General features: G+C 38.7%; 1 protein-coding gene across 6 annotated transcripts in view; it reads right to left on the bottom strand.

Moving 5' to 3' along the window:
• The window catches only part of PTPN13 (protein tyrosine phosphatase non-receptor type 13), a 238,727-nt gene that overhangs the window by 145,762 nt on the left and 75,544 nt on the right, over positions 1-17,421 (bottom strand). For all 6 annotated transcript variants that reach the window (XM_090037019.1, XM_090037020.1, XM_090037021.1 and 3 more), the window contains 2 exons: positions 11,536-11,705; positions 3,389-3,454 (listed from right to left, as the gene is read on the bottom strand). In XM_090037019.1, the coding sequence (XP_089893145.1) occupies positions 3,389-3,454; positions 11,536-11,705 (236 nt within the window). The remainder of the gene's footprint in view (positions 1-3,388; positions 3,455-11,535; positions 11,706-17,421) is intronic.

Raw genomic sequence — 17,421 nt, 5'->3', positions numbered from 1 at the left:
TACACCTGCATAAAGCTAGCCACAATCTGGACACTTTCATTATTTGCAAAACACGCACACTGAAGGAAAGATTTTGTTTTTAGTTTTATGTCTATGGAACTGCCAATTGGAAACATAGGTTCAGTTCCTAAGTCTGGTCTCAATTCTAGTGCAACCTGGGGCAAATCACTCTCTTTCTAAGCCTCAATTTATGCCACATATAATGCAGTTTATAATAATTAATTAATCCCCCTTTGTCTGTTTTATTTAGTCTGGTAGGCTTTTGATACAAGAAACACCTTTTACTGGCAATATCACCTTCCATATAAAGACATCTCTGTCAAAGTCTCTAGATACAATGGAAATACTGTTAATAATTCAATAATTTTTTCCCTCCAAAATATTCTAGTAGCTACAGAACATACTGATGCTGTCATTAAAGAGCTGACAATGACAACATGTAAACAACCCAAAGGGCTATATTCATGAAAACAGCAGGACTAACATCTGGGTGAAACTCATCAGAACATACCATATTTTTCCATGCTAACCAAATTATCCTTGCTTCTACAATTACAAAATAGATGGTCAAGCCTCCTGTCTCAACAATGGCCTTAGCATAGGCACAGGTCATCTGGCTGTCAATGTGTAGATGCTTTCCTGCCCAAGGGAAGCAGAACCCCCAAGACCCCTTTTTAAAAAATCATTAGAAATAGGGCATTCAACTGACATTTGGACTTTCAAGTCTCCCTTTAATTTCTCAGCCATGACATTACATTAACAGTTTTTTACCATTTACTTTGGAATATATATATATATATATATAAAAATTCTGTGCTGAATTTTTTTTCTTTGACCAGGAGTAAGGCTCAGACTATAATATTTATACATCAGCTATTCAATCAGCTATTAAATAATAGTGCCCAAAAGCCCTGCTGAAGTGCCTGATCTATACAGATGTTGGGCAAGTCGGGTCAAAACTAATACAATGCTTCTTGTGGGCATGTGCTGTGCTTGGTGCAGGGGCACACCAAGCTGAAAGTAAAGCGCTGTTTTGTTTTGTTTTTTTCATGTTTGTAAGCAGCTTGAAAGTTCTTTTTGGACAGAGGCTCCTTATTTTCAATCATTTCAGATACTGTCTGTTAAAGTTTTTAAGAATGAAAGGGTTCATGAAGATGATGAGTCGTGTGTTAAAGACTAAATCTTCCCAGAAGTGAGTTAAAGAGTCCCATCAGGTGTGCACACTGTATATGGAATATCTTAACTGAGAAATCTTGTTAAGCTCTACCCAGTCTTGCAACTGTGTTTACAGCTGCTCTGGAGCCCATGGCAAAGGAATCCACTCCCTATTTGAGCAAATACCTTCCCTTTATGGGAAGCTGTGCAACAAATTCATTCAAATGTGCCAACCCCAGGTTTGCAGAAACTGTATCAGGGAAAAACAGAGCATAAGAGATAGTTTCTTCTTAAGCAAGTTACCAGTAATGATTTTATAAGGTACATTTCACACAATGAGCTTGTGCACACACACTTACACAATACACATGCACACTTAACACAAACACACACAGACATAATTAAATTACTTTAGAATCTTTAACCCTTCATGATGTCAGCAGCACTGTGGTGCTATTAAAGGAAATCTTGCTGAAACTTCAATGTATATTTAAAAACAAATGACAGCAGTGCTATTCATGTGTCATTTAATGCATTAAATGATGGGGCATAATTCATTCCATGTTTCATTCAGCAAAGTCAGTACAATTATCCCTTTGTTTTACATAGGCTGATATCAAGGACAATAAATCTTCTGTGATATACTGATACCAAATGCAATTTATTGTATGCTGTCCTACTTTTTGATTTTCAGTATACCAAGTTTTTATGTGATCAATGAATAATTGCTTCACAGATGCTGAAATGCCAGAAGCTGGAGTTTTTGGTAGCCAAGTGATGGCTTTTAACACCTAATTAAGTATAGAAAGTAATTTAGAATTATGTAATGAGTAACATTCACTGAATAATTCAACTGAACTGATCAACAGTTCACATAAAATGTCCTTGTCAGACTTCAGAGTTAGTAATTTATTGTAATGAATGACCTCTTACAACTATCTTCAGATTTACAGATATGCCTGGGACCACAGCAATTCCAACTGGGGTGCAGTAGCCCTGGGCTGGCAGATAACCGGGAGGGGGATGGGGGTGAGGGCGGGCACAGGGGTCAGCCCCAGGCTGCAAGTGGCAGTGTTGGATGGCAGAAGGGCTGGCTGGGGCACAAGGGTGCTACTGTGCAGGAGCAGGCAGCCCCTGGACTGTAGCACCGTTATGCCCCAGCCAGCCCTGGTCACAGTTTACATGTTCATTTGAGTGCACATAATTACTCCACTGTAGTATACTACTTGCCCCAGACATTACTATCCTACAGCAAAGTTAATTTACTGAGCCCTAATACGGATGTGTGTGTAAATTGTGATGCTTTACTGCAGAACTAATTAGTCAACTTTGCAGTGAACTGGATTTGTAGATGCACCCAGTTAAAAGTTCATACTTGGAAACATCATTCTTTTTTAACAATGTTTAGTACTTCTAGGTAAGGGTTTGCTTGGATTTTTTGTTTTGTTTTGTGTTTTTTTAACAGGTGTTTAGATTCTGGAACACAACAGTAAAGTTAAGGATGAATTTCATGACAAATTCTCCATCTGAATAACATAGAATACAATACTCTAGGCTCTTATTATAGCCCTTAAACTCTAGTAAGCTTACCTTTAGGTACACAAATATTTGAATTCTTTGTTTCAGCTTTACTTCCTATAATCAGGAAGGAATCAGGAAGGAATGACTTATCTTACCTCTCATCCTACCTATTTAGTCCCAGTTCTGAAACTCCAACTTCCATCGACTGCAAAAATGTTACACAGTTTCATAGTTGTTAGGGTCGGAAGGGACCTCAATAGATCAAGTCTGACCCCCTGCCCTGGGCAGGAAAGAGTACTGGGGTCAGATGACCCCAGCCAGGTGCTTGTCCAGTCTCCTCTTAAAGACCCCCAAGGTTGGGGATTGTCCAGCCTCCTCTTAAAGACCCCAAAGGTATAGATTGTCTGTGTCTCATAGGTTAGTGTCCTAGTACCCTGACCTCAGCCCACATTTACAAATATAGCCCTACAAATATTACTGGGACTACTCTCTTAGGTAATGGCCCCCTAAATTCTACTGAAACTTCTCTCTCTCACAAATACCTTGTAGTCATATAAATTACAAAAATCCAGATGCTGGAAAAAAACCTTCCTGCTGTTCAGTGCCCCATGGGTATACTTTGCCCTGCTATGGTTATTGCTTTTAGAGATGATCAAACAATTCAGTTAAAAACATTTAAAACATTTGCAGGGAAAGTTAAAAAAATACTTACTTGGCTTTGAGGGACTTCATGGTCAGCTCCCCAGTAAAGAGTCATTCCAAGAGAATAAACATGAACCTGTAATAAAACACAACCCATCTGTCAGCTCAATGAGGGAAACAAGACTGGAAATGTGAATAGTATATCTTTAAAAGGGGCACAATGACTTTAGTAGTCAGAAATGGGGTGATCTTTTTGCACACATGCTTTTTTGAAAGTCAGGCTCAGTTCCATACTCAGTTGCCTCAGAGAACTTTCAGGTAGTTCTCTCTCTCCCCTGTCATTACAATTCGAGTAGCAAATCCTTTGAGGAAACAGTTGCAAGGTCTTCTCAGTGGTCTTCCTTTCCCATCTGACTTTTAGCCTCATTTGAGATAAAACCCAAGTATGCATAGATAAGATGACAAAAAGATTTTATGGCACAGTCACCTGATACATTCTGAAATGCATCAAGAACATTGCAACACCTCAAGGATTTTTGAGTGTTGTGTCTTCCTGAAGTCTGAAAGTGGCAACCAGAGGTTAAGAAACTGAGGGAGCTATGTTATGAAAGATAAGTCAGTGGACTTTCAGACATACACAAAGCTATCATTTCAACATTTCACCTAGGGTGCACACAGATCTTGCCATTGTGCTGCCATAAATTTGTTTATGGTAACATCAGTTGTGAGCAAACAGATGTCCTAGCTTGCTATTGCACTCCAGCTGGCCAAAAATGTTGCTGCAACTAAAAGGTAGTCACCATTAGCGACACCTTAAATGGGAGGATGTTTCTTTATCTATTGTGCACTGTGATAATTCTGTTGCAGGGGATGCCTGTGGTTGCATGTATTTGTTCCATTGACTGCAGACATATTGAAAAGGGAAAGGCGGGGTGAGGGCTATACTAGAGAGAATAGATACAAAAAAAACCCAACAGAAGGTATTTCGGAGAATCCCATGAAAAAGATACATTAGTTACATTTGCTATTATTTGTCCAGTTTTCAATACACAATTCTGTAGCATAATCATAGGTATAGAATTATTCAATATTTTAGATATTCTTATTGAAAATTTCTTGACTTATAAAATCAGCATTCTAAATCATGAATGGACTGATAAATCCAGGCCATCTCTAACCAGAGAGATTTCCATTTCCAGCCTCCCATTCTTGGAGCAGGTCATTGTACAGATGGATGCCTGCAGCTCCAGGCACATCTGGATGTTATTGGATTATTGTACCCCTGTGAATCTGGCTTTCATCTTGGACATAGTACAGAAACTGCACTCATGGCATTGGTTGACAATTTTTGCCTTGAGATTGCCTGGGGAAACTGCACCCCATTGATCTTACTAATGCACTCTTTGTAGGGCTTCTTTTGGGGCTAAGCAGAAGCTGCAGCTGGTGCAGAATGTAGTGGCTTGACTTCTGATAGGGTGTTCACCAGGAACATATTACTCCAGTACTCCAGAGTCTGAACTGGCTCCCAGGACTGGTATTCTGGGCCCGATGTACCTGGGAGACTGACTCCACCCTTATGTTCCATCACAGTCCTCAAGCTCAGCTGAGAGCACCCACTCTGCACGTTCCATTCGTGCACCATGTCTGTTTGGTGAAAACACATGGGAAGTTCTCCTCAGTGGTTCTTTCAGCTCCCTCTGTCCTCAGGTCTTCCAGAGCCAGAGTTTGGACATCTTCCAGAAGCACTACAAGACACTGATTTCTAGCACGTAGGATTACATTTTGGGGTATTGTTTGGGGTTGTTTTATCAATTAATATTTTTAACGTTTTATCTGTTTTTACAATTTGCCTTTTTTTAAAAACTGTAAGTCACCCTAGGCCCTTTTTTGCTGAGAATGGCAGACAAATGAAGTAAATAAATAAATACAACAACATATACCAAGCACTTGGACCAGTGAAAGTATTATGTTAAGAAGCCTGATTTGGATAATAAATAGGAGTGAAATTGGTAGCCCCCTTCATTTCACTGTTAAGTAACAGTTTTGAACATAAATGCTAAAGGAAAATAAAAGCTTACACAGTACTACAGCAAACCACTTCAAAGAGCCTCTCCTACAACTAGTCTCATGGGTGGTGTCCAGCCACACCACAAAGTGCAATACTTTATTAATTGCACTGCGTTGGTGTTGCAGTTATGTTTCTATCAGCACTAACCAATTTGCTAAAAAACCCCAAACCACCTACATATTCATCCTGCCACAGAGGTCTGACAAAAATAATTAGTAGCCTATTGTCAGCTAGGTAGTGGCAAGAGATGCAAGTGTAGGATTGCAAATCAGATCCCATCATGCCTTATTGCTGGTGCAGGGGGGTCCTGGGTTCCCTGCACTACCGAGAAGCAAGCTCCTGAGGCTGGGAGCCCTCTTGGGTAATGGGGCTCCCAGCTGTGAGGGTTCACCATGTACTCCTACAGCTAGAAGCCCCTCAGCTGACCCAGGCTCCCAGCCCCTGGCATGCCCCAAAGGCCCCCACAGCAGACAGATCACACCTGAAGCACCCCCATGGCTAGGAGACAGCATCAACTGTGGTCTCCCAGCCGCAGGGGTGCATGAGGCACCTCTGTAGCTGGAAGCCTGCATCAACCGCTGTCTCCCAACCATGGGGAAGCACAGAGCATACCCACTGCTAGGAAACTGCCTAAGCTAGGGATTTCCAGGTGTGGGGGTGTATGGGTGCCCCCATGGCTCAGAGCCCTGTCAGCTGATGGGGCTCCCACTACAGGGTCCCCTGGCAACACGTTAAATTTATGGCATGATAGGAAGTAGCTACAAAGTTTTTCCACATTTTTTGAGGAATAACTTTGTAGCTTATTCCTCTTTTTATCACTATATTAGCTGAATTAATTAATTCACTCTGTTAACTGAATGAACGTGTGGCCGACTGACCACTCAAGGCATGATAAACTGGTTAACCAAGCCTTATGCATTACGTGTAGATGGAATCTATGTTTTTCTCTCAGAATTTCCAGTAAGCGTATTTGTTTTTAAAAAATGAAAATATTGGATATCTGAACACGGTGTAATAAGCAAAAGCCTTTAATTAAAATAAACCATAGAAATATTTTCAGTCTTTCATGACAAAATAAATTAAATATATTTCTTTTATTCATTCTCTTCAATTTAGCACTAATGGTTGTAGTGATAGTAATACACAGTAATGACAGGTACTGAGGAGACTCAAAGAGAATATATTTATTTGGATTTCTTACTTCGTAATTTTTTAAAATGTAATTACATTTATTCATATAAAAAGTTATCTGTACAAGAAGAATACTATAGTCTTAAACTTCCTCTAATTAATCATAGGGAGGGTATGGCTTCAACACCCAGTGCATGAGTCATGCATAGCACTACACAAAGGACTCCACTGATATGAGTCTGTGATTCAACTAATACTGCTGACATAATCATCATAGACAGTTTAGTTCAACTGGCTAATAGAACAGTCAAGGGAACATCTCATATCTGAGCTATACACGGAAAGAGAGATTATGGAATGCAGAAAAAATTAAAGAAAAATATGTATTCTAAAAAAAAGAAAAAATATGTAAGAAAATTGAAGTGGGCAATGTAGAGGAGGCCTTGGAAATCATTCTTAAGGAGGAGACAGTGGGCCCAATTTCACCTTCTGTTAAATCCATGTAACATCTTTTGATTTCAAGTTCTTATTGAATGATCATTGGATTTAGTGGTGCTGTACTACCTAGAAGCAGTTGAGACACAATTTGAACTACTACACAGAAAACAATACATAAGAGCCAATCTGCTTTCACGTATCAAGTAGTCCTCCTTTATGTATTTTGAGCAATGGAATGCCACTGCAAACAACATGATTGAAATACTACAGCTGATGTCCAATCTGTGAGAAAAGTGATGTTCAGCCGTGTCTTGGTTGTACCATTGTAGAGGAGCATGAATTTAGCTCAATTACTTGTCCATCCCATATTTGAAAGCTAGGTGAGAAGGGAGCTGGAAGAAATCCTTGTTTTTCAGCCTTTACCTACTATATTTTTCAATTGGAATCCCTTAGCTGCTAGGGTGGTCATCATAGAGGACATTCCGGTTTTCTGCTACTCTGACCTCTGATATGAAACCGGATGCCTCTATGAAAAATAGAGGACATAAAGGTGTTGGGTTTCATATCAGTAGAGGACAGAGGACAACCAGACAAATGTGGCAAACGTGGACAGCACTTCAGTCCAAACTCTGTTCCATCAGTAAGACTTTTAAGTCTCTGCTCCAATTAGCCCACAAGGTACATATCAAAGCACAAAACTGATCCTATGTATTATACCTAGAGTGCTGCATGATTCTCCCATACCAGCAGGACCAGCCTTATAAGACTCTAGCAGATACCTGTATCCTGGCCAGAAAGGCACAAAGCTCTCTCATACTATTAATGGACGAGCCTACATACTTCGATATATCAGGATCCAACCCAACCGAACTCCCGCATAAAAAGAAGTGTCCTGTACTCAGAAGGTAGATTCTTTCAGGAGGAAGGGAGGCCTGAATTGTGGCACTGGGAACAGGGGCCCCAAACTAGGACTGTCCCTCCAGTAACAGAACTTGGGTGTGGAGGAGGGTAGGTCCCAAGCATGGCATTGATTCAGAGTGGGGTGCCAGAAGGGCAGCCTTTAGGGAGACCATGCCACCATAGGAGCCCTTGTTCAGGAAGCTTGCGTGCAGGTACGTGACTACATGTGGAGGAAAGCACTGACTTCCCCCCTCTCTCAGGCCACCCAGGAAAATTTCATTTTAAGCCTCTGTCTTCCTCTCTCCCCCAGAACAGTGCCCTCCTCATGGCTCCATCTTTTATGATCTCTTTTTAATAGCTTTTGCATTTGTTTCCACCTGCTGGCCCAGCTTCATAACAGGAGGGATGGAGGAGTGTCCTCATCCCTGCTTAGCCCATAGTCTTGAAGCTAGGAAACTTATAGGAAGAAGTGTAGACATGAAATTTTGCTGAAATACTATATATTTCACAACCTATTACCTGTGAGAGAGTGCTTATGCTAAGTAAGGCCTAGCATTAAAAAAAATGCACTAAAACTCCCAGAATGCTTCAAGGAGGTTGAGGAGTCAGCTATTGACATTCTGGTAATCACTTTCTGACCCTTAGATGAAAATACTGAACTTCTGACCTTTAAACAAATGATAAAAATAGCAGACATGCTGCTTACATTGTTAAGAATAGGAAACTGCATGGCTAAACCGCAATGACGAAAAAACAACCGCATATTATGTCAGTTTTGACATTTTAACCCTGCAAAAACCAGCAAAACATATAAATGAATAATGTATTTAGGTTATAGAAAATTAGCATAAGAAATATAAAGGTCATTAAGAACTAACATAAGAAGCGTAATGATTATAATACAAAGCGTATCACCTGATATTATAATATAGATAAGTTAACTAAATAACCAATAGAAGTAAGAATTAGAAAATGCATATGTATAAGTGTTATCATATATAACTAATAGTAAAGTTATGTTAGATGCCTCACTTTCACCATGGGGACAGTTTTGTATCTTTTGCCTAAAAAAAGATAAGGGACTCCTTTTAAATGAGCTGTTGACCAGTTCTGAGACTACTGAATCAGGCAGCCGCACCTAGCCTCCGGGTTAGAGAGCAAGGGCTTGATTTGGGAACCTCGTGAACCAACAGACCTCCTTTAGTTTATGACTTTGTGAAACAATAAAAGTTTTAAATTGAACAGGTCTGAGCCTGTGCTTAATTCAGTCCTATATAATTTGGCATCGAGCTCCCACATTACCTACAACCCCTGTAAAAATATTTTAAAAATACGGGTGACATATATGGTGAGTAAACTCCTTCACAGTATAGAAAGGCAATGTAAAAACAAAATTCACTTATTCCTATGTAATACAGTTTAACTTTGAAACCAGATACCTAGATTGGTTTCATGATCGTACTTAACATTTTTGTACACAAATATTTTATACTTTTTTCTAACTGTTCATTATGGTTTGATAGGCATATGTAGTTCCAGATGTTTTGGAGGACAAAAAAATCCCACACCACAGTACTTATATGATTATCACTGGTTGAGGTTTGGATAGCATTATATCAATGCATGAGATAACATCAAAACACATAAAAATTAGATTGAAAACACCTATTTAAAAGCTGTTCTGACAACAGCAGATTAGAATTAGGTTAATAATAGTATCATATAAAATAAATGGTATATATTCTATAGCATGTTGCACTATTTGAGAAAGATAAAATATAACCTTCACTAGAAATTGAAGATACTCTAAACCTGCAAAATTATGGAAATTATTAACAATTTTTACAGTTATGTTTTTTATCAAACTATTTTGAACAGTTTCCACAAAACAGAAGCAAAACTAAATTCATATCTCAAATTCATCATATATTATTTCTCGAGTGATTTGTCATTCCGCATTTTTAATAAAGCTATAATTAAATATTGATGCTTTTTTTGTTCAAATTTAGTGAGCAACTTGGAATCAATAGAGCATTCATCATCTGACTAGCTAGCTGGCTGATATTCATTGCTGAACACATCATTTCCTTGGGTTAGCAGAAATGAAGTCATAACCCAGAGACTAAAGCAACCCTGTTATTGTGTTTTAAAACCCATAACAAACAAGGGGTCTGTTTTGGTTTCAGCACTTTTCAGACATGACACAATTCCAGAACAAGAGCTAAAAACAAAAAAGATTCCCATTCAAACTAATTTGGTAAATGTCAATGAATCGTACTGCAAAAAGAGAGGTTTAAATGACTTGAAAACCAGATGAAATCGTTTTTAAGTTACACTGTGCAGACACTCTAGTAAATAAGTAAAGAAAATTAAACATGATACAATGCAACCTTAATTTAACACAGAGGGTAGAGGAGACAAAATTCAGGTTAGGAACTAGAGGAAGGAAAGATATTGCATCTATAGATATTTTAATAAAATCCCAAACACAAATTAGTATTAGGCAATATTACTGTACTTCAAAGAATACTTAAGAGTCATAGAAAAAGTCACCCTTCATTAAAAGATAGAGTTGACGCCTACTTACTTCACTTTAGCAATATACTTTGTTTTGTTTATTATATATTCCCCCAGATTCAAGAGCTTGCTTTGTCAACATCCCTTTGCAAAAGTTTAAAATATTACCCCAGACAATGTTTTTTTCAACCTTAATTATAACAAACACTATATTATTTTTGTACTGAAACAGCAAACAGAGAAACAAATCCAGATTAAGGCTGCATCCTTATAGGTACTGCACAAAATATACAGTTTAATACACAGTCCCTGCCTCAGAGAGCTTACAGTGCAAATCTTCAAATCCAGTGTTGTCATTTCTTGCAAGTCAGTGATGTTTGGTGTTTTAGGCTCCAACTCCTGTCATGTGACTACATGAGACTCTACTATTTTATTACAAAAATAGGGGTTTTTGCACTTGTGGTTGTAGTGAAAAGCTTGAAAAATGTGATCCAAGCAAACAAACTTCGTTATTCTCATTATTCTAAACGTTGTATGGAGGAGAGGGGAGAGAGAATGGAAGGACACTTGATTCATAATTTTTGAGCACTTGGGAGTCCTGTAACTTCTCTGTGGGCCTGCATTTCTGAGGGCAGAAGCATCACATCTGCATGGAGCAGACAGCTGACTTGGAACCCAGGACAAATGGGCTCAAAACAAATTGTGATTTTTTTTGCTCTAGCTCATCAATAATTAAATGAGCATTTAATTTTGGGATGAAACAAAACTGCACCAAAACTCAAGATGCAGCTTTTAGAATGCTCCTAACCCCAACAGTTTCCTTCTGCACAGGGCTATACCATCAGGCTGAAGTACCAACTAACATGTAGCTATATAAAGGAAGAGGACTTTTTCTAAACTAGTGGGAATCCTTACCAGATCTCTTCAAGTCAACAAAGAAACACGTGCAAAAACGTACACACACACACACACACACACACACACACACACACTTCACTCTCCAGCCCACTGGGAAAAGATCCAGTACAGAAAAAGTATTCACCCCAGTAAAAGACAAAATTCCACAGAAGAAAGAATCATTTACAGCCATTTTTGAAAACTTAGCTGTATGTTGCTACATAAATAAAACAAGTTTCTGCTGACCCAGTTACAAGTTTATATACCTTTTCAACATCCAAGAGAGATGACAATGACTGGTTCTGTAGAACCTCTGGTGCTGTGAATGCTCGCAGGTCCTGGTGGGAAACATTTTCATCTGTAAATGACACACTGCCAGATGGAAGCAACAGCAGAGACCACGGAGAAACGATGAAGCCCAGAGCAGTAGGATCAGCTATATTTGAAAAAAAACAAACAACCTACAATTACAATGGCAGCTGTTAGCAATCAAAAGAACTTCATGGAAAACCATTTTTCTAACAAACGGAAAGTTGGAAAATGGAATGGATGATCTAACTTATTCTATTTTTAGCTTCTAAGACTGCAAAAATTTAAAAAATAGCCTTCAACACAAAAGGCTGACAGGTAATAAATGGCAAGATGTTTTGCACAAACTGGAGGACCTACCATCATTTCAGTCTTCCAAAGTTTTACTAACTGTATTTGTTGTATAGATATCAAAAGTATATACAGCCTTCAAACTGATCCTTGAAGTTCAGCACAGCTAACAGGATAGATACACACCTTATAAACAGAAAGGATGGATTCTTATCTCTTACCTGGATTAGTTTGATCTTTTTGTTCCTACTGTTTCTTTGGTTGTATGCCTCTCAGCACTGTCACCGTCACCCTTCCAACTCTCCCTCCCTCCTCTTTTCCAACCTTTTGTATTCAAAGCACTCACTCTGCTTTATACACTGCTCTATGCTGTCCTTTTACAGCATCTGAATTCAAATTCACAAAATCTTGTACTCCTGCTATATAAACTTATTTAGTTAGTCTATAAGGTAGTCTACCTTGCCTTCTACCTGACATCAAACTAACATGTCTAACTACCCCTCTCTGAGCATAGTTAACATACATTTTATTCAACAATTCCTATCGTCTTGGAAATGTAAAACTTCACTTCAGATAATAAGAATATTTAAAGCAACACAAACAGAAATATCACATCTAAGAATGGGAAGGATCCACTGGATTTTAAATGCAGTAATTATGATCATAATGTTTAGTAATTCATGAAGGTAATACTATGGACCAACCAATATAAAATTATATCCTTTACTTCAAAATATTTACTCTTGCCTACTTAAAAAGCTGAGATTTTTTTTTTTAGTATCTGTGATTAAACTGATGATGGCATTTTTAGCAATCTTTAAGGCATTCTAATTACGATTTAGTTACAGAAACTTATGACTGAAGTTGCATTGTTTCACTCCAATATATATAATGGTATATTCACTTGTAATTATCTCAAAGGTGAAGTGGGGGAAAAGCCTGACTGCAGAGAGACCCCGGCTGGGGTCCCGTGTTGGTGGGAGAGGGATAAGAAGGGGGATTAAACCCTCCTCTCCCCGCTCCCCTTTGCCTCAGGTGGTCAGCCCAGACTGGCATCTGGCCATAGCCCTGCTCCCACCACTCAAGCTGCAAGGGTGGGGATGAGGGAAGCTAGTAGGGGCTGCTGCTCCCCTGCAAGGCAGACCCTGGTTAGGGTCTCATGGGAAAAGTCTGGTAAGAGCTGCTCCACCCCAGCCAGGCAGATCATACTGTGTCCCCAGCCAGGTTTCCCACTCCTACTCCCTTGTCAGCCAGCTCCCACTGCTCCAGCTAGAGAGCAGAGAGGTGGGACCAACCTTACTCTGCTGGAGCAGGCAGGCAGCGCAGCGCAGCCCAGCCCAGCCCAGCACTGCAAAGCATCCTGGGATGCTGGGGGACTCTGATTTAACTTGAACTAGGAAGGGGTCTGGGACAGAAGTTCTATTAACTGGTTTGACATAAATCAGTTAACTGAGACAACATTCAACCAGGTTTATCTTAAACCAGTTTCAGCCATTTTGAAACTGGTTTATATGCACTGAACTTCTGTTCTGTTACAGGATTAAACCAATTTCTGATCAAATAAGCTCTTGTCCCTAGCCCTTGTGAGTAGAATAGAGCTGAACCTGTAACTCCAGCAGGAGCTGAACTGATACGGTAGTGAGCTCAGAGATCACTGCAGGTGTGCTGCACAGCTAAAATGGGATCAAGCCATTACACCTCCTGGACCTGGGATCTGCCCCTGCTAGGAAATATTCTAGAAAGAGAAATACATGCAAAGACTAGTGGCATAGAAATGGCAAGGAATGATACAAGGATGTTTCAAATACCAAATACTCTTCCTGCTCATTTCATATTTTTCTCTTGTTAATTTTATGACAAAACATTTGTCATGTACACTTGACCAGATTTGCAGAAGGTCTCCCTTTGAAAGCTTCATTTACTCTGAATTAATGACTTCAACTACATGGTACACAGTAAGAGAGCAAGATTTCTAGTTCTAGTATTTAGCAATCATTTGATTCTTATTGGCTTTAGATATTAAAAATTTGCCTTTCTTCTATTTAAGAGGGCACTGAATGTCCTAAGAAAGCATGACTTTTTATAGGAGGCTGGGAATGAGCAAGAGATGGAGAAAAATCAGTAAGTCCTGAAATAATTATGTCTGTTACTGTTCTTGATCCTTTTTCATGATGGAGTAATGAAATTCTGCTCAAGGATTTTAAATCTTCTGGCTTCACTGCTTTCGCCTGTCATTAAAATGACTAATCCATCAGCTCTACATTAGTAGAATATTAAAGCCAGGATGCATGAGGATTGTCTGAGTAATTTGTGCAAGAGTTTAGAAACATATTTAAACACAGTAATATCACTGCAATTTGTGTCAAATGAAATTATGGCCATCCTTTTACAAAGAAGAATGCAACACATCTCGAATCTGTATTTAAATAATGTATGAAAGGTTACATTTAAGCAGGTTATAAAAATATTACAAACTGAATTTTTACTGAATTTTCCGATTGAGCTACTCAGACAGTTATTCTTAATTGTTTCACTCTGTGATATATAATGGTATAATTTACTTGTAACCATATCAAAGGCACATATAAATCTTACTGATTTAATTATCACTGACCTGATCTTGAAAAGGTCTCACGGCATTCCAACTGCAAACTAGTGCTGTACATCAACTTTCACATTGTAGCATCTTTTTTCATTTTCTTTTTTTTGTTGTTGCTTTTACTATACATTTATCACACCAATTTTACTTGGCCTTGTTGTTTATGGGCAAGTTAGCACAAATAGCAGAAATGTCCAGGGAAGTCACAGTAGGGACAAATTTAATGAACAAAGGACCATTTATGTATTAATTACTCCTGGAAGAAAACAAATTAGGCTACTTAATTCCTGCTGCAGCTGGTCCTGTTACAACTAACACTTTCCACCTGAGAACTCAGGGGTCTTTCCTTTGGGGTAGAAGTCACAGCATTATGGCACTGTGTGCACCAATAAACACTCATCCAGCTGACATACTACAGTACTTCTTTATAATTGCAGCTGGCTTTTAGATATTAATCCCAGTCTACACAATTCAAAGTAAGTGTTAGGGTAACGATATGGATTTTGGGTGTTGGGATAATGATATGGAATCTGGGAGTGCTGTATGTGCAGCTGAATAAAAGTTTTTCCTGTATCTCAGCAAAAGCTGTTAGTCACAAGGCTGGATATATATTAAAAGCAACTAACTTGACTAATGCTCAAGTAAGTCGATTCTTAACAGGAGGGTAGGGTGCAAAGTGCATGATGTGTTGAGTAAAAATAGAATAGCTGACCAACTAGTGTCAGGAGACAAAAGCAGAAATATGGCCTTGGAGATGGTGCTGAAGTCAGCAAGAAAACCAGCAACAACCAGCGAGAAACCACAAGTGACCAAAAGAAGATGGGGGTCAAAGTCTTATATATGTGCTTTTAGTAGAGAGGCATGTAAATGAATGAAATGCATAGGCAATACCATGCTAAGGAAGCAAACAGTAAACAGAGATGGAGCTTGAGATGGGAGGAGAAATGGGTGGAACCAAAGTAGGGTTATAGGTGGGGTGAATGTTAATATGTATGAACCAAGGTGTATAAATGTTGGAAAGAACTGCTGTTCAAGGTGGCTCCTCGGTTTGTTGTTTTTTGGGAGCTAATCCAAAGCTTTCTCCATTCTGAATAAAGCTGTTGTGAGCAATGTGTGCTGGTGTTTGCTCCCTGCTCGGTCTGTATAATGAGTAACAGGATCCATGGGCAATTGGACCGTCATCTCCCTAGTCGCTGGGCGCAAGATGGAGTTGGGGTCTAACAATAAGCAACTCACTTAATGTTATGGAACGGATCAGTGGCCAGGTAGGAAATGAAATCCAGACATTTGGAGTTTCATTCCAGTGTCTTATCCAATGGACCATGCTACCCCTATATTTCTTCATACCAGGAATGAAACTGGGAAGAGTCTTTACTGTCATTCTGCTGCTTTCTTGAAGCAGAAGTTCTGATGCTTTCTACATATCCAACAAAGCATCCACTACTTTATTTTATACTGGATAATATGAACGTGAACATTTTTGAAACCATAAGTACTTGAATATTTTGTCTTAAAATGATCTTCCATGTTGAAGATGCTTATAAGCCTCACCCCTCAGACCTTCTGAAGTGCCCCAAGTAGTCAGATATTTTCAGGATGGGATTCAAAGACCGCATGAATAGTCTGCTAAGTATCAGAGTTAATTTTTTTTCTTTTAAGAAAAAAATCATGGAAGGCTGTGTACTTTTGTTTTGTGTGACTGTTTAAAAGCAGACTGCCAGCTTGACATTGTGAAAGCTATCCTTTAAATCTAAATTTGTGAATTTATGAATTCACAAAAATATTATTTACATATTAAATGTCAAAGTCTCTTTTAAAGTAATTATCTCTTGTAACTGAATCTATATACTAAATATGCTGTAGAAGATTATTGCTGAAAAAAGCCAAGCTTTCAGAGAAACTATGCTCATATTTCTGAATTAAAAGACATAATTTTAAATCATTTTCCCCCAGATTGTGCCAAGAAAACAGTCTGCTTTGTAAACTAGCCTCCCTCTAAATAAATAAAAAAAACCCAACAAAAACCAAAGCTCTTTTTTTCAATACTACAACATAATAAATAAAAATAGGTTCTAAAGAGTGAAAACCCCCACAAAAGTTTGGCTGAAACTTACAACTGAAAAGACTCTGTCTGTGAATATGTAAATATATCTACCACTTATAAACCTTTTATATTTCGGATTCCTTAAACCAAGGGATGGTAACCTATGGCCATGGAGCTACTGGGAGCAGCCTGTGGAGCTGGAGCTTTGACAGCATTCAGTGGCAAAAGATGGGGTAAAGTGGATGGGGGCTGGGTCCCACCAAAAATGCACCTGGGACCCCAGCTGAGTCATTCTGGCCTGCCACTGGATATTGGTGTTAGACAATCTGTTCATGTATTCCAAACAGCATAGCTAGTTTAATTGCAAAATATGAATTCCATGACAATTCTCACTAAAACACTCTTGGAGAAGTTTCTAAAACCATGTAAATATGTACAACGAGTCATCACTGAAAGAAAAGAGAATTGGCAAGATTTCTGGTTGCTATTCTAATGCTAGGCTTTTATAATGGAGTAAGTTTTAGTTAATTTTAGAAGCCTGTGAACACTTTCTTGTTCTTATGCAGTCCTCTAATTCACCTTATAGACTGTAAGTGTCAGAACTTGTGTGTGCATATATGTATGATTTATTTTATGAGGTGGGTTTTTCCCTTGGAAAAAATGCTATTCTTTTTTTCCTGTCTACTGTGGAATGAAGACATTATGGATTTTTGTGCTGCATGTGGTTCATGTGTATGTGCTGCATTAAAGTGGCAAAAAGTATTTAAGTTCATTCTCTTAATATCTACATTATTCAGCTATTACTGAGTATTACTTGGGAATCAAAACTCCAGTATTCTGAGTAAGTGTATCAAGAGCTGCAGGAAAGAATACCGTAATAATGCTAAGTACTGTGTTTGTATTCATGAA

The sequence above is a fragment of the Crocodylus siamensis genome, chromosome 2 (assembly GCF_052110815.1).
Source record: "Crocodylus siamensis isolate JL-2025a chromosome 2, ASM5211081v1, whole genome shotgun sequence".
NCBI classification, from domain to species: Eukaryota; Metazoa; Chordata; order Crocodylia; family Crocodylidae; genus Crocodylus; species Crocodylus siamensis.
The sequence above is the reverse complement of the archived record's forward strand: the minus strand, read 5'-3'. Positions and strand labels throughout refer to the sequence as shown.